This window comes from Pongo pygmaeus, chromosome X (assembly GCF_028885625.2).
Source record: "Pongo pygmaeus isolate AG05252 chromosome X, NHGRI_mPonPyg2-v2.0_pri, whole genome shotgun sequence".
Taxonomy (NCBI): Eukaryota; Metazoa; Chordata; class Mammalia; order Primates; family Hominidae; genus Pongo; species Pongo pygmaeus.
In genome coordinates this window covers 22180383-22192547 of record NC_072396.2, presented here as the reverse complement: position 1 = coordinate 22192547, position 12165 = coordinate 22180383, and the positions used below count along the sequence as shown (strand labels likewise).

Sequence of the window (12165 nt, the reverse complement as noted above, 5' to 3'; positions counted from 1 at the left end):
GTACTTTATCACCCTGACTATTTGGCTTAAATAAACTGTGTGTTGTACAATTTTATTTTTATCATACATAAGGTCACAAAATATAGTGGGGAGGGAGCCCTTGATTCTAGTACAGACTTGGTAACTTAATATCCAAGTCATCCAGACAAACCGTACTCTCACTGGGGCTTGTTTGTCACATTTGTTTAAAAATAAAAACAAGATTTCAGAGAAAATTCTATTGGGTTGGGTAAAGGCCATTTGAATTCAAAATATAGATCTGTGCAAAGTGAACCAAACTGGTATTTTGCTTGTGAATCAATAATTTTAATGCTAAAACCCCCAAATCCCCACAAATCCAGCACCTGCCCTCCCAACCCAGCTTTAGCTCTAACATTAGGAATTCAGATTGGAGTATTTTTAGCCTCTGGAGTTTAAGGAAGCCCAATTGGAGCCCCTGCCTGCACTTTATAATTTGGCTAATTTAAGTCATAATGCAGTTTCATCTTTGACAGCAAAATCATTTTACTAATACTTTTATGCATTTAAAGAATTACTTCTAATTGGAGACCTTGTAAGTACTAATGGCATGCCAGGTAGGAAATGACAGAATTTTATCCTTCCTTGAACTGTTTTTCCCTATGAAATACAACCCCAGCTGTCAGAAATACAAGTTATTACAGATGCCCTCAAAAGGCTCACCTAAAAAATGCTGCCAGAAGGGTTGCACTAGAAAATAGAAAAATCAATCCCAGATGAAAGCAAAAGAAAGAAGTCTCCAAATTGGCAAAAATAAAAAAAAAATAAAAAGAAAGAAAAGGACCAGTTATATTAATCATTTAGTTATTTAAGAACAGGATGGAGATGGAGAGATGCTTTCCTAAAGTCTCAAGATCAGGGTGGTTTTAGTCATTTCCATGCTGGGCTGTTTCTTGTAAAAAATAACTTTATGAGGAAGGGCCCTACGAAATTCCAGCTTTACCGAGCTTTGCAACCGTACTGCTCATTATCCCGGGATAACATCGAGGATGTAGCAGCCAGTAATTAGATCAGAGCGTGGAAAATCGGGGAGAGAAATTGGAAGGAATGATTTTTTTTTTTTTTCTTAAAGGAAGTGGACACTGAGTGGCAGAAAATCCAAGTCAACCACAGTTTCCTTGTTCATGCTGCAAAGGGATGGGTCAGGGGCAGTGTCCAAGAATAGGAAGGGAAAACTCAAGTGAGGTCTGGGAACGGGCGTGGGAACAAAGGTGAAATGAGCCAGCCTGGGAGACGCGAGCTGCCTCAGGAAGGGCTCAGAGTAGGCCCAGCATCTCGCAAGGGTGAGTCCAGGTGAGGGACGTTACCTAGCGCCGCTGGCGGGGAGCTTGGGATTCGCCCGGGAGTGGTTCCCGCCAGTGCCTCCTCAGCGCGCAGCGGCCTACTGGGTGTCAGCGCGCAAAGTCGCAGCTTAATCCTCGCTCCCGCTGGATTAATTAGGGCCTCTTCAAAGCAGAAAGTTGAGCCAGGGCTTATTTCCCAGACACAGGGGCACTGGGAGGTCGACACTCCTCCTGCCCAGCCGGACGCCCCTCCGCCGACACTATTGGGTCGAGGGGCTCCGGCGACTCGTGCCTCTCCAGTGAACTCCGGCTCCCGCAACCCCAGCCGGGTTCCTGGGACTCTCTGGCGACACTGGTGGCCAGTAGGGTCACTGGAGTCAAGCCCTTGGCCCGGGCCGCTTCACCCGCGCTCGTGCCCTCGGTTCGCGGCCAGCAGTCAGGGCGCGGGGCGGGGCGCGCCCGGGAGGCCGAGGCGGCGCGCTATTCCTGTCGCTGTGAGCTACCGGCATGTTATGTGCGGCGCCCAATCACGCCTCTGACCCGCCGCTCTGACCTGCGCCCTCCCCTTCCTAATCCCCTAGGCTTTGAGTTGATCCTCCGCGCGGAACAAGCTCACCCCCCTACTGCCCCGTAACCAGTTGTCCCCGGCCTTCGCGGGTGCCCGCAGAATCCGTCCTCCTCGTCCACCCCGGAGAGGTCAGAGTCCTCGCCCTGCACTCCCGGGACGCCGCATCTGCGCCGTCGGACATCCAGCACCCCCGGAGTCCACTGGCAGCTCGGTTCTTCCAGGTGATGGTGTGCGGCCACCGCCGCCCCTGGCGTGCAGGTGTGGGCTCTCCACATTGGGCCGGGGAGGGGACTTCGGGCAACGCGCTGGAAGCCTCGGCAGTCGTGGAAACCAAGCCCCACACTCCCGGGAAGCCTCCAAATTCCGCGCCCTCCGTTACTAGGGGGCACCGAAAACCGTTTCCAGACCGGATTTGCTCTGAGAGGGGCACTGGGCGATCTGCAGGTCTGGATGAAGGAGCCCTGGGCTTTAAACTGAGCAGGCAGAAATGGGCCCCTGCTAGGGGCTCTGTGGCTTACGCGGGGGTCTCGGGAGTGTTGTGCCCCGGGATGCCTCCGGCCCTGCCCAGCAGGCCTCTGGTCCCGCCAGGCTGCTTCCAGCCCTGGGCAGAATGAGTTACTTCCTGTCTTACTGCAAAGCTCATGGCGGCGCGCTGCTCACCGGCTACCAGGCCCTGCGCGCCGAGGGCTTCCTGTGCGACGTGACACTGGAGACCGAGGGCAGCGAATTCCCGGCGCACAGGTCGCTCCTGGCGTGCTCCAGTGACTACTTCAGGGCCCTGTTCAAGAGCCACACCCAGGAATCCCGGGCGCGCGTGATCCACCTGCACGTGCCATCGGCAGCCGGCCTGCAGCGCCTGCTGGACTTCATCTACACTGCCTGGCTGTCGCTTTCCATGGACACTGTAGAGGACACTCTGGAGGCCGCCAGCTACCTGCAGGTCACCGAGGCCCTGGGGCTCTGTGGGCGCTACTTGGAGCGTCAGCTGGCTCCAGAGAACTGCTGCTTCGCCGCCAACGTGGCGGCGCGCTTTGGCCTGGCTCACACGCTGGACGCCGCCGAGCGCTGCATCGTGAGCCACTTGCGGGAGCTGCTGGCGCGGGGCGCGGGCCCCGCGGGACTGCTGGAGCTCAACCCTACATCGCTGAGGGCTGTACTGGGTGCCCCCGACGTGGCGCGGGTGCCCGAGGCCCGGCTGCTGGGCCTGGCGTTAGCTTGGTTGCGGCAGGAGCCCACAACTGAGCGCCTGGCACACTGTACAGAGTTGCTGGAGCGTGTCCGCTTTGGCCTGGTTCCCGCCGACGTACTGCGGCGCGTGTACTCGGGCTCTGGCCTCGTGCTGCCCGCCCCGGTCAAGGGCCTCATCATCCAGGCCCTCAACTACCACACGACGCCCTCCCGCCAGCCGCTCCTGCAGGGCGAGCAGACCAGCATCCGGAGCCCCCAGACCCGCATCTTGTTGGTGGGGGGGCGCAGGGCACGGGAGGTGGTGACTGAGGAGGTCGCGGCCCCGCAGAGGGCAGCTAGGGGCCGGGTCGCCGCCCCAGAGCCCGAGGAGGAAGAGGAAGAGGAAGAGTTGGAGGAAGAGGAGGAGGAGGAGGAGGAGGAGTGGGAGCTCACCCAGAACGTGGTGGCCTTCGATGTGTACAATCACCGCTGGCGCAGCCTTACGCAGCTACCCACACCACTGCTGGGGCACAGCGTGTGCACCGCGGGCAACTTCCTGTTTGTCCTGGGTGGGGAGAGCCCTTCCGGCAGTGCATCCTCTCCCCTGGCCGACGGCTTGCGGGTGGTCACGGCCCAAGTGCACCGTTACGACCCGCGCTTCCACGCTTGGACGGAAGTGCCCGCCATGCGGGAAGCGCGGGCCCACTTCTGGTGCGGCGCGGTGGGCGAGAGGCTCCTGGCCGTCGGGGGCCTGGGCGCGGGCGGTGAGGCGCTGGCCTCGGTGGAGATGTACGACCTGCGTCGGGACCGTTGGACGGCGGCTGGGGCACTACCGCGGGCTCTGCACGGTCACGCGGGGGCCGTCGGGGACCGCGGTGTTGTGTACATCTCGGGGGGCAAGGCAGGGAGAGGCGAGGGCGGAGCGAGCAGCCTCCGGGACTTATACGTCCTGGGCCCTGAGGAGCAGGCTTGGAGCAAGAAGGCACCCATGGGCACCGCACGTTTTGGGCACCACATGGCAGTGCTGCGAGGCGCTGTGTTTGCTTTTCTGGGGCGATACGAGCCCTTCTCCGAGATCGAGCGCTACGACCCCGGCGCCGACCAGTGGACTCGGTTGCGGCCGCTACCCTACGACCGCTTCTGCTATGGGCTGGCCGTGGTCGAGGAGACAGCGTTGCTGCTGGGCGGCCTCAAGTGGCGGGACTCGCGCCAGGTACCTACCCGCAACGTGGTGGGCTACGACCTCGACCTGGACCGTTGGGAGGACATCGGCTGCGCGTTGCCCTGGGCCTGGAGCGGCCTGCAGTGCGCAGTGCTGCAGCTGGCCGAGGGTGGGGACGACGAGAGGGAGGGAGAGGCTGGAGAGGCGCTAGATTTGGTGCTGGGCTGAATGGGTCAGTCCAGTTTCTTTCTGCAATGGAGGAAAAAGTCGCGCTTGGCTAGTCTTACAGAGCAACGGATGGGCTTTTTCTAAGAAAGGGATTCTGGGAGCAGAGTGGCTTCTGAAGGTTAACAGGCAAACAAGGCCTTGAGCAAAGAGAAACACTTCTCCTTGAGCTGAGAATGGGAGACGGGGGTGGGGGTCAAATAGAAGGCTATATGAATCAACTTCAGTGAGCTGGTGAAAGAAAATTTTTAGAAAGGCTCACGCAAGGCTAGAGAAGGACTTTCACAAATAAAATATGACCTTATTTTCCCTCTTACAGTTAAAGTGTTTCCCTAGGTGCAAAACAGTGATTACTTATGTGCCAAAAAAAAAGGCCAAAAAATGTACCACAGGAAGTTTATACAAAACTCAGAAAATTGTTGGCTATAAAGGCTGTAATTAAGTCCTAGGAGATGGCATTATCTGAATAAATAGTGAAAGGAGAGTACCTTGGTTAAATACCATGAAATCATTGTAAGGGGAACTATGATTTTATGATCTGGAGCCATGGTTACAGTTCTGCTCTGATGGTTTGATATAAATATGGAACTGAGAAGGAAAAAAAAATCTCTAAGCACTCTTTTTTTAATCTACAAAGTATCCTTAAATTTTTCTGTCACCGGTGTCACCCTAGGCTGCTTTTGCCCTGACTTTAGACAGCTCACTGGTTTTAAGTCACATTTCATCAACCCTTAGCTATAATAATCAGGATCCTCTGGTTAAGTGGAATGTCTAACCAAAACAAAACAAAAACTGATTTCTTTCATACTCTTTTAAATGTTCATTCTGCAGACATACTGTAGATTATATTTGTAAAAAAAATCAATTTTTGGTGGTTACCCCCACTTCCCCCAAAAGAATCACAGAGAAAGGAAAGAGGAATAGGTAAAGTTTTAAAGTTCGTGTCAGGTAAATGGGAAACCAGCTTGATTTTTCAGGGTCTTAGATAAGATACTTGTATATACTGAACAGGTGCTGCTTTTGGCTTGTATCACCAATGAGGCAGCAAAGTTAGAACTCGAAACTAGGGTGGGGGGTGGTGGCTGTATAATTAAGTCACAAAGAAATGTGGTAAGGACTTTTCATGAATAAAGTAGGTGCTTTATAAGGATTCATTAAGAGCTGAATTTATTTGACTTCAGTTTACAGTGCTGCCTCTCTCCTAGATTTGAAACGAATGCAATAAAATGTACAGATATTATATAGTGTTAAAAGGTCTCTTTCATGCTAGGCTAGCCACGAGTCTTGTCAAATTCATTAGTTTAATTTTTACCATTTAAAACAACAGAGCTGACTTTACAAAAGTAAAAGCTGCTTAGTAGCAACAGAGCTAGTCTTCCCATCAACTGCTTGCTGTTTACAGGCCACAACCTGGCCACTGTAAACATGACACATCCATCAGGTACATATATTTTTAAGTGAACATACACATTTGGTCTAGTAAACATCAATAAGTCTAAACACCTGTAACAAGCACACTTCATTTTAGGACAAGAGGTTTTTTTTTTTTTTTTTTTTTTTTTTTTTTTACATATACAAAATCCCACAAATTTAATGTGCGTCAATATCCATGCAGTAAATAAATGTTTTTACAAATAGAGTTCTTTTTAAATGATAAAAATATTACACTGGACCCAAAATTCCATACAAACATTAATACATGATTTCTCATCCATTTTGACTAAATATAGGATTACTGAAAATGTGCTGTAGAAAGGCCACTCTCCTGTACAGTTGTGCAAAGTCTGCAAAACGATAGTGATTCAATGGTGGTTTCAAAAGCAAAGAAAAAGATCCCCGCTGTGGAGTTTTTACTTTCTCCTCTACAGCAAAAATATTCACTGGCATATATCTGAACTCTTAAAGATGAAAGTACATTCACTGAGCTGTACAGGCAACAGTATAAAGCTGATTAGAAGTAGATTTTAGGATATAGAATAGTAAAGGAGGTTCCCTTTCTCCTCCTGAAAAAAACAGCAAATTGTGACTTGTACGTTATGCAGCCAGACACTAAAAAGCAGCACAGTCATTTTCATGCTGTGATCACTTTCAAAAACAAGACGCTTATAAATGGAAATATATGAAGAGGACTTTTCCTTAGACTTCATCCACTCTATAGAACAATTCATGAAGCCAGGAAAAAAACCTCTAAATTGTTTCTCTCATAATTCAATGTGACATCTCTCTGAATGACCATCACCTGCTTGCTCCTTAGAAGGGAAGTACATTTTTATTTTTCAATGTTGTTTTTTATAACACACATCAGCCTGTAACTAAACATATTGTACTTCCCTACCTGAAGTATAATTACGTAAGTTTAATTAGTGGACTAGGGGAAAATTGGAAACTAAGTGGAAAGTTGATTCATTTCAGTTTATACCTTGTTGTCTTTTAAGAGTTGGAGTTTAAAAACATGAGTTTGGGCTGAAATTTATATATATATAGCTGTTAGCTGCCTTTCTGGGTGTGTTAAGTCAGTTTTTAAAAATCCCCTCTCAAATTCTTCTGTACACAATCAGCATCTCATCGCTACAAAAATAAAGGAAGATTTAAACCAAGAAAATAAAGCAGCTCTATCTTCAATTTTGGTCTTAGTTACAAAAACATCTTACAAAGCTTTGCCCTGATACACCAAGTGTTCTCATAGATTTGGAATAATATTTCCATTAACTTAGCTTTCACAAGTTAATAGACTATTAAGACGAATATTAGATACCTGAACTTTTCTTATGTCGATGCTCTTCTATTTTGCTTAGCTCTTGTATGTGCATCTACATTTCACAAAAATAAAACTACAGCATTAAACTTTGTGCAATGTTTAAGAAAATTCTTAGAACATTTTAATAAATATAAAAAAGGTTTAAATTCTTTCCCACCCACAAGGATGTCTGCACCTGAAAAAATGTGATTTACTTTTGAAGTCTTATTTATATAAAATTAACTTAAAGGGAGAAAAGATGACCATAGATAGAAAACTGCCTTTTGTGGTTTTACTACTTGAAGACCACCTGTATTTAGAATTGTTTGCAAAAGTTAATTTTAAGTCATTAAAGACAGTTGATTTTGCACATGGTAAACATAAGCTGAGCACTGATTGCATATAAAATATACAAATGCTCATTAAAGATAGTGGTATTGTGACCATATATGGTTTGTTTCATATAGTTTGGTAACATTAAAGTATAGCTTGTCAAGTGTTCCACACATTGATATAAAAACTACCTTATATACTTGTTCAGAGTACCAGCAGGTACTAGATGGTCTGAAGGCAGAATACATTTAGACATGCGTTTCAATGTATGAATGAGTGTGTGTTAGAGAGGAAGTGATTACATCTACTTCAGAAGAAATACTCAGTGGGTCATTTGAGGTGGTATTTTGACAGATATCCAAGAAAAGGTCGAGGTACATCTGCTTCCATTGTTGGAATTCTTTAGATGTCAAGTCTGGATTGTCTAGGACTTTATCGATAATGGCTACTTCCCCTTCTCTGGCCTGAAAAGAAAAATGATTCAACAATTAAGACAGGGACAAAGTTTTATTCAAGTTTAAAATAGTTAATAGGCAAAACATTTAAGAAGCCCATAGGAGATGGCTTTGGATACTCACACCCACCCAGCTCTTTAGACTCACGTCCTAGTGTACTTTTTTCTACACCCGAGGAATGCCTCCTTTTGCCCACTGTGTGGTTTGCTTTTTCTCTTTGCCTGTCCTTTTGCCCATCTCTGCTATGGAAACCTTTTTCATTCTTTAAGATCCAGTTCAAAAGCCTCTCATTTCTTCAAGCTGTGCTTAAACACTCAGAAAAGTTTTCTCCCTCATTTATGCCCCTTTACTACTCCATCAGTGCCACTGAGTACATTTGTCACATTCTATTTCTTGAGTTAACTTTTGCATGTGTTCTATCTCTCCTGCTTTATGGTAAGCTTCCCATACTTGAATGAGACTGAGCATGGCCCCCCTGTTACCACAAATACATAATTCTTGCTGTGTGAATGTTATGGCTCCCTTTCTGTAGCACTGGGGGCCTGTAATGGAGAATGGCTCTCCCATGTTGGAAGCTGGGTCTCAGCTGAAGACTGAGCTTCATTTTGGTATAACTCACCAAGCTAAAACCATCACCTGGGGAAGATGAGAATTTCCCAGGTGGAAGGTGGGATGGAGAAGTAGGGGTTAAGAAAGTCTGAGCAGCTCAGCCCTGCCTTTTAGGGACCCAAGTAAAGCTTAGGGAAGTGTAGAAAATGTTCTGCAGGAAGTAAGGCATACACCTCTGGGCCAGCCAGAGTTGGGAGGCAAAGAAAACAGTAAGGTGGTTAAGAAGTTGGTCTGGCCTCACAGACTGGAATATGGAAGAGGGCTGGGACTGAGGATGTTGTGAGTTGCCTGTGGTGGGATCTGAGATCTGTGCTTGGTGAGGGGGACTGTTAAAATTCCAGGAAATAGACACATCCAGGGTTGCTTGGCCAGCTATGCTTCCCTAATGAAGGAATTCATTCCCTATTAATTTTCCATGCCAAAAAGCATAGGGTTCTGTAGTTCATTTGTATCAATGAGGGACATTTTTTACAGTGACTTTTTGTTATCTTTCTTGGCCCCAGAGAATCGAGTGGAGCATTCATGTACCTGGTGACTCATCAATACTTAGTGAATTGAACATCGGCAGTAGCCATATATTTTGTCACTGGAAGAAAATACCTTGGGGACTCTACAGAGCATAAAAGACAGGGAAAAGGGGCTGTGAGATAGAAGGAGAGAAACAGGTCTTTAAGATCCATGAATCTAACCTGCTTCAAAATGCCTGCCTGCCTTCTAAACCAGGCAGTTTAGAACTGAATGGGGGAAGTGGAGAGGCTCTATAAGGTGGGAGGGTGATATCTTTGGAGTAGGATTAGTCACTGGAACTATTCTTACGACTATTACAGCACTCTCTAAAAATTCTGCTCTTCCCAAAAGTCCATTAAATTGTCCCCTGGATTTGCAGTAGTATTTGCATGACTACCAATTAAAAGCTAATGGAGTCTGAAAACTTTGCTGCTTGCTATCTGAAATTTTTTCAGGTCATTTTCTGGTGTGTCTATCTCTTTGGTATTCACCTATATTTCAAAATTACAAAACCTCAGCAGCATGCTATGGATCTGAAATATTTCCCAAAGGAGCCCTTTGACCTTTTATTTCCTGAAATTACTACAGCACATACTCTGTATGATAGTTCTTTTCTTTTTTTTTTTTAATTATACTTTAAGTCTGGGATAAATGTGTAGAACATGCAGGTTTGTTACATATGTATACATGTGCCATGGTGGTTTGCGCACCCATCAACCCATCGTCTACATTAGGTAGTTCTCCTAATGCTATCCCTCCCCTAGCCCCCCACCCCCCGACAGGCCCCAGTGTGTGATGTTCCCCCTCCCTGTGTCCATGTGTTCTCACTGTTCAACTCCCACTTATGAGTGAGAACATACGGTGTTTGGTTTTCTGTTCTTGTGTTAGTTTGCTGAGGATGATGGTTTCCAGCTTCATCTATGTCCCTGCAAAGGACATGAACTCATCCTTTTTATGGCTGCATAGTATTCCATGGTGTATATGTGCCACATTTTCTTTATCCAGTCTATCATTGATGGGCATTTGGGTTGGTTCCAAGTCTTTGCTATTGTGAACAGTGCCACAATAAACATACATGTACATGTGTCTTTATAGTAGAATGATTTATAATCCTTTGGGTATATACCCAGTAATGGGATTGCTGGGTCAAATGGTATTTCTGGTTCTAGATCCTTGAGGAATCGCCACACTGTATTCCACAATGGTTGAACTAATTTACACTCCCACCAACAGTGTAAAAGTGTTCCTATTTCTCCACATCCTCTCCAGTATCTGCTGTTTCCTGACTTTTTAATGATGGCCATTCTAACTGGCGTGAGATGGTATCTCATTGTGGTTTTGATTTGCATTTCTCTAATGACCAGTGATGGTGAGCTTTTTTTCATGTTTGTTGGCTGCATAAATGTCTTCTGTTTTTGTTTTATAAGGGCACAGGGCCTGCTCAGGTGGCTTGTGCGGTAGGCCCTCTCCTTCAATCTCCCGCACTCCCCCACACACAGTGAGCAGGGCTCACTTGTCTGCCTCCTTTTCCAACTTCCTGCCTCTCTGCTCTCCTGTCCTCACCACCTCCTCCCCAACCCGGGGGCATATAATAAGGAGACTGGAGGCAATGTAAACACTTACAAAAATGTATAATAGGAGGGTAATATGTAAGTTGGGAACTGATAACGTAAACAGAACAATTATAAAATTTCTACATGGAACACAAATCACAATGGCTTCATCCCAAATGCACTGTAGTTCATGCAGGAAACAATCACGAAATATCTCACACTCTTTTAGCACCCACTATTGCATTCTGCATGCATGCTGTGTTCTTTTAGTAATGCTAATAATTACACTACATGGTATTTTTATCTTAGAAAATCTATAGACTGAGGAATAACACCAGCCCTGCATTTTTAGAAAACAATTTGAATCACATCCTGTTTTCTCCTAGAACTGAGTAAAATAACATTTAATCAGTGCTTTGAGACGTTAATGAAAAGTTAAGATGATCTCCTCTTTACCAATATACTTATTATGACACAGAAATAGCTCAGCTTCAAGTTCTTACTGCTTACCTCTTCTTCTCCCTAGGCCCCAATTTGTATTTCTTAACCTACAGTATCTGGTAATCCACTTTAAGAATGAATCTCTTCAAAGAAATTTGTCCTTCCATTTCTTGTCTTACCTTTAAAGTGCTTCTGAGAATTCTCAGCCGGTGTAGTTTTTCATTCATTACAGGATCATTACATCTTTTTATAAATGATAGCTTGTATTCCATCTTGGTTGAAATACGATGTTCTCCTAGTGGTGACAGACTGGCCTGCTCCAGTGCCCTGTATAAATCTTGCAATGAGTCTCCTAACTTTTCTTCTCTACTTTCACCTGCAATGTCCAAAAAAAAAAAAGAAAAAAAAAAGAAAAGAAAGAGAGAGAGAGAGAGAGACAGAGAAATGAATTCATTGCAATAAAGTTATTTGACACATGGAAAATTTATTAAAATATCAAAACTATCTGAAAAACAGGATAATGAATGACTATGAAAACACTATTATATTAAAAAACAACAACAAAAACCCACAGCTGCTAGTTATATTGGGTAACATTAGCTACAGGCAGCTAATTGTTTTAGAATGATCAAATAATAGGATTATTTGATTAACCAAATATACTCTTGATGGCAAATTGCCATATATATCTTGAGTCCAGCAAGTTCAAAGAATTATAATACAAAAGGCACACAACATGGAAACAATCCTGCACATTATATTTTAAAACATTAATAAATATCCCTTATCATTATGCTGATAAGCATAGAAATGCTGATTAATAGAACTCGCCTGGTTTAGCAATACTGAATGAACTGATTTTTACATTTTTCCAGATTTCATAAGATTGAATGGCATTCAATGGAGTATATTTGATTGTAAAAATCTTCCAATTGTGCCACAGAGGATTATTAGGTTTCATGTGACTGCCATAGTAATGCCTTGTACATTGTAAATATAGTAACTGATAATAAATTATCAATATTTTAATTAAAATGAAATATGGGAATATGTTTATATGCAAATATAGAGGGAAAATATGGCATGTGCTAAGAGAAGCTACTTAGT

The 12165-nt window shown here is 45.3% G+C and overlaps 2 protein-coding genes across 5 annotated transcripts in view; one reads left to right on the top strand and one right to left on the bottom strand.

Moving 5' to 3' along the window:
• The first annotated feature begins 2267 nt into the window (after nucleotides 1–2267).
• On the top strand, nucleotides 2268–5991 carry KLHL34 (kelch like family member 34). Its single transcript, XM_054472211.2, has one exon. It carries the CDS (start codon nucleotides 2480–2482, stop codon nucleotides 4424–4426), a length of 1947 nt encoding a protein of 648 aa, XP_054328186.1. The 5' UTR covers nucleotides 2268–2479; the 3' UTR covers nucleotides 4427–5991.
• CNKSR2 (connector enhancer of kinase suppressor of Ras 2) overlaps nucleotides 5573–12165 on the bottom strand; it is a 282653-nt gene continuing 276060 nt past the window's right edge. For all 4 annotated transcript variants that reach the window (XM_054472203.2, XM_054472202.2, XM_054472204.2 and 1 more), the window contains 2 exons: nucleotides 11238–11434; nucleotides 5573–7957 (listed from right to left, as the gene is read on the bottom strand). In XM_054472203.2, coding sequence (XP_054328178.1) covers nucleotides 7742–7957; nucleotides 11238–11434 — 413 coding nt within the window. In that variant the 3' untranslated portion in view covers nucleotides 5573–7741. The remainder of the gene's footprint in view (nucleotides 7958–11237; nucleotides 11435–12165) is intronic.

Bases quoted from the DNA above. Each gene is read 5' to 3' on its own strand.
- KLHL34 (XM_054472211.2), top strand. From the start codon at position 2,480: ATGAGTTACTTCCTGTCTTACTGCAAAGCTCATGGCGGCGCGCTGCTC.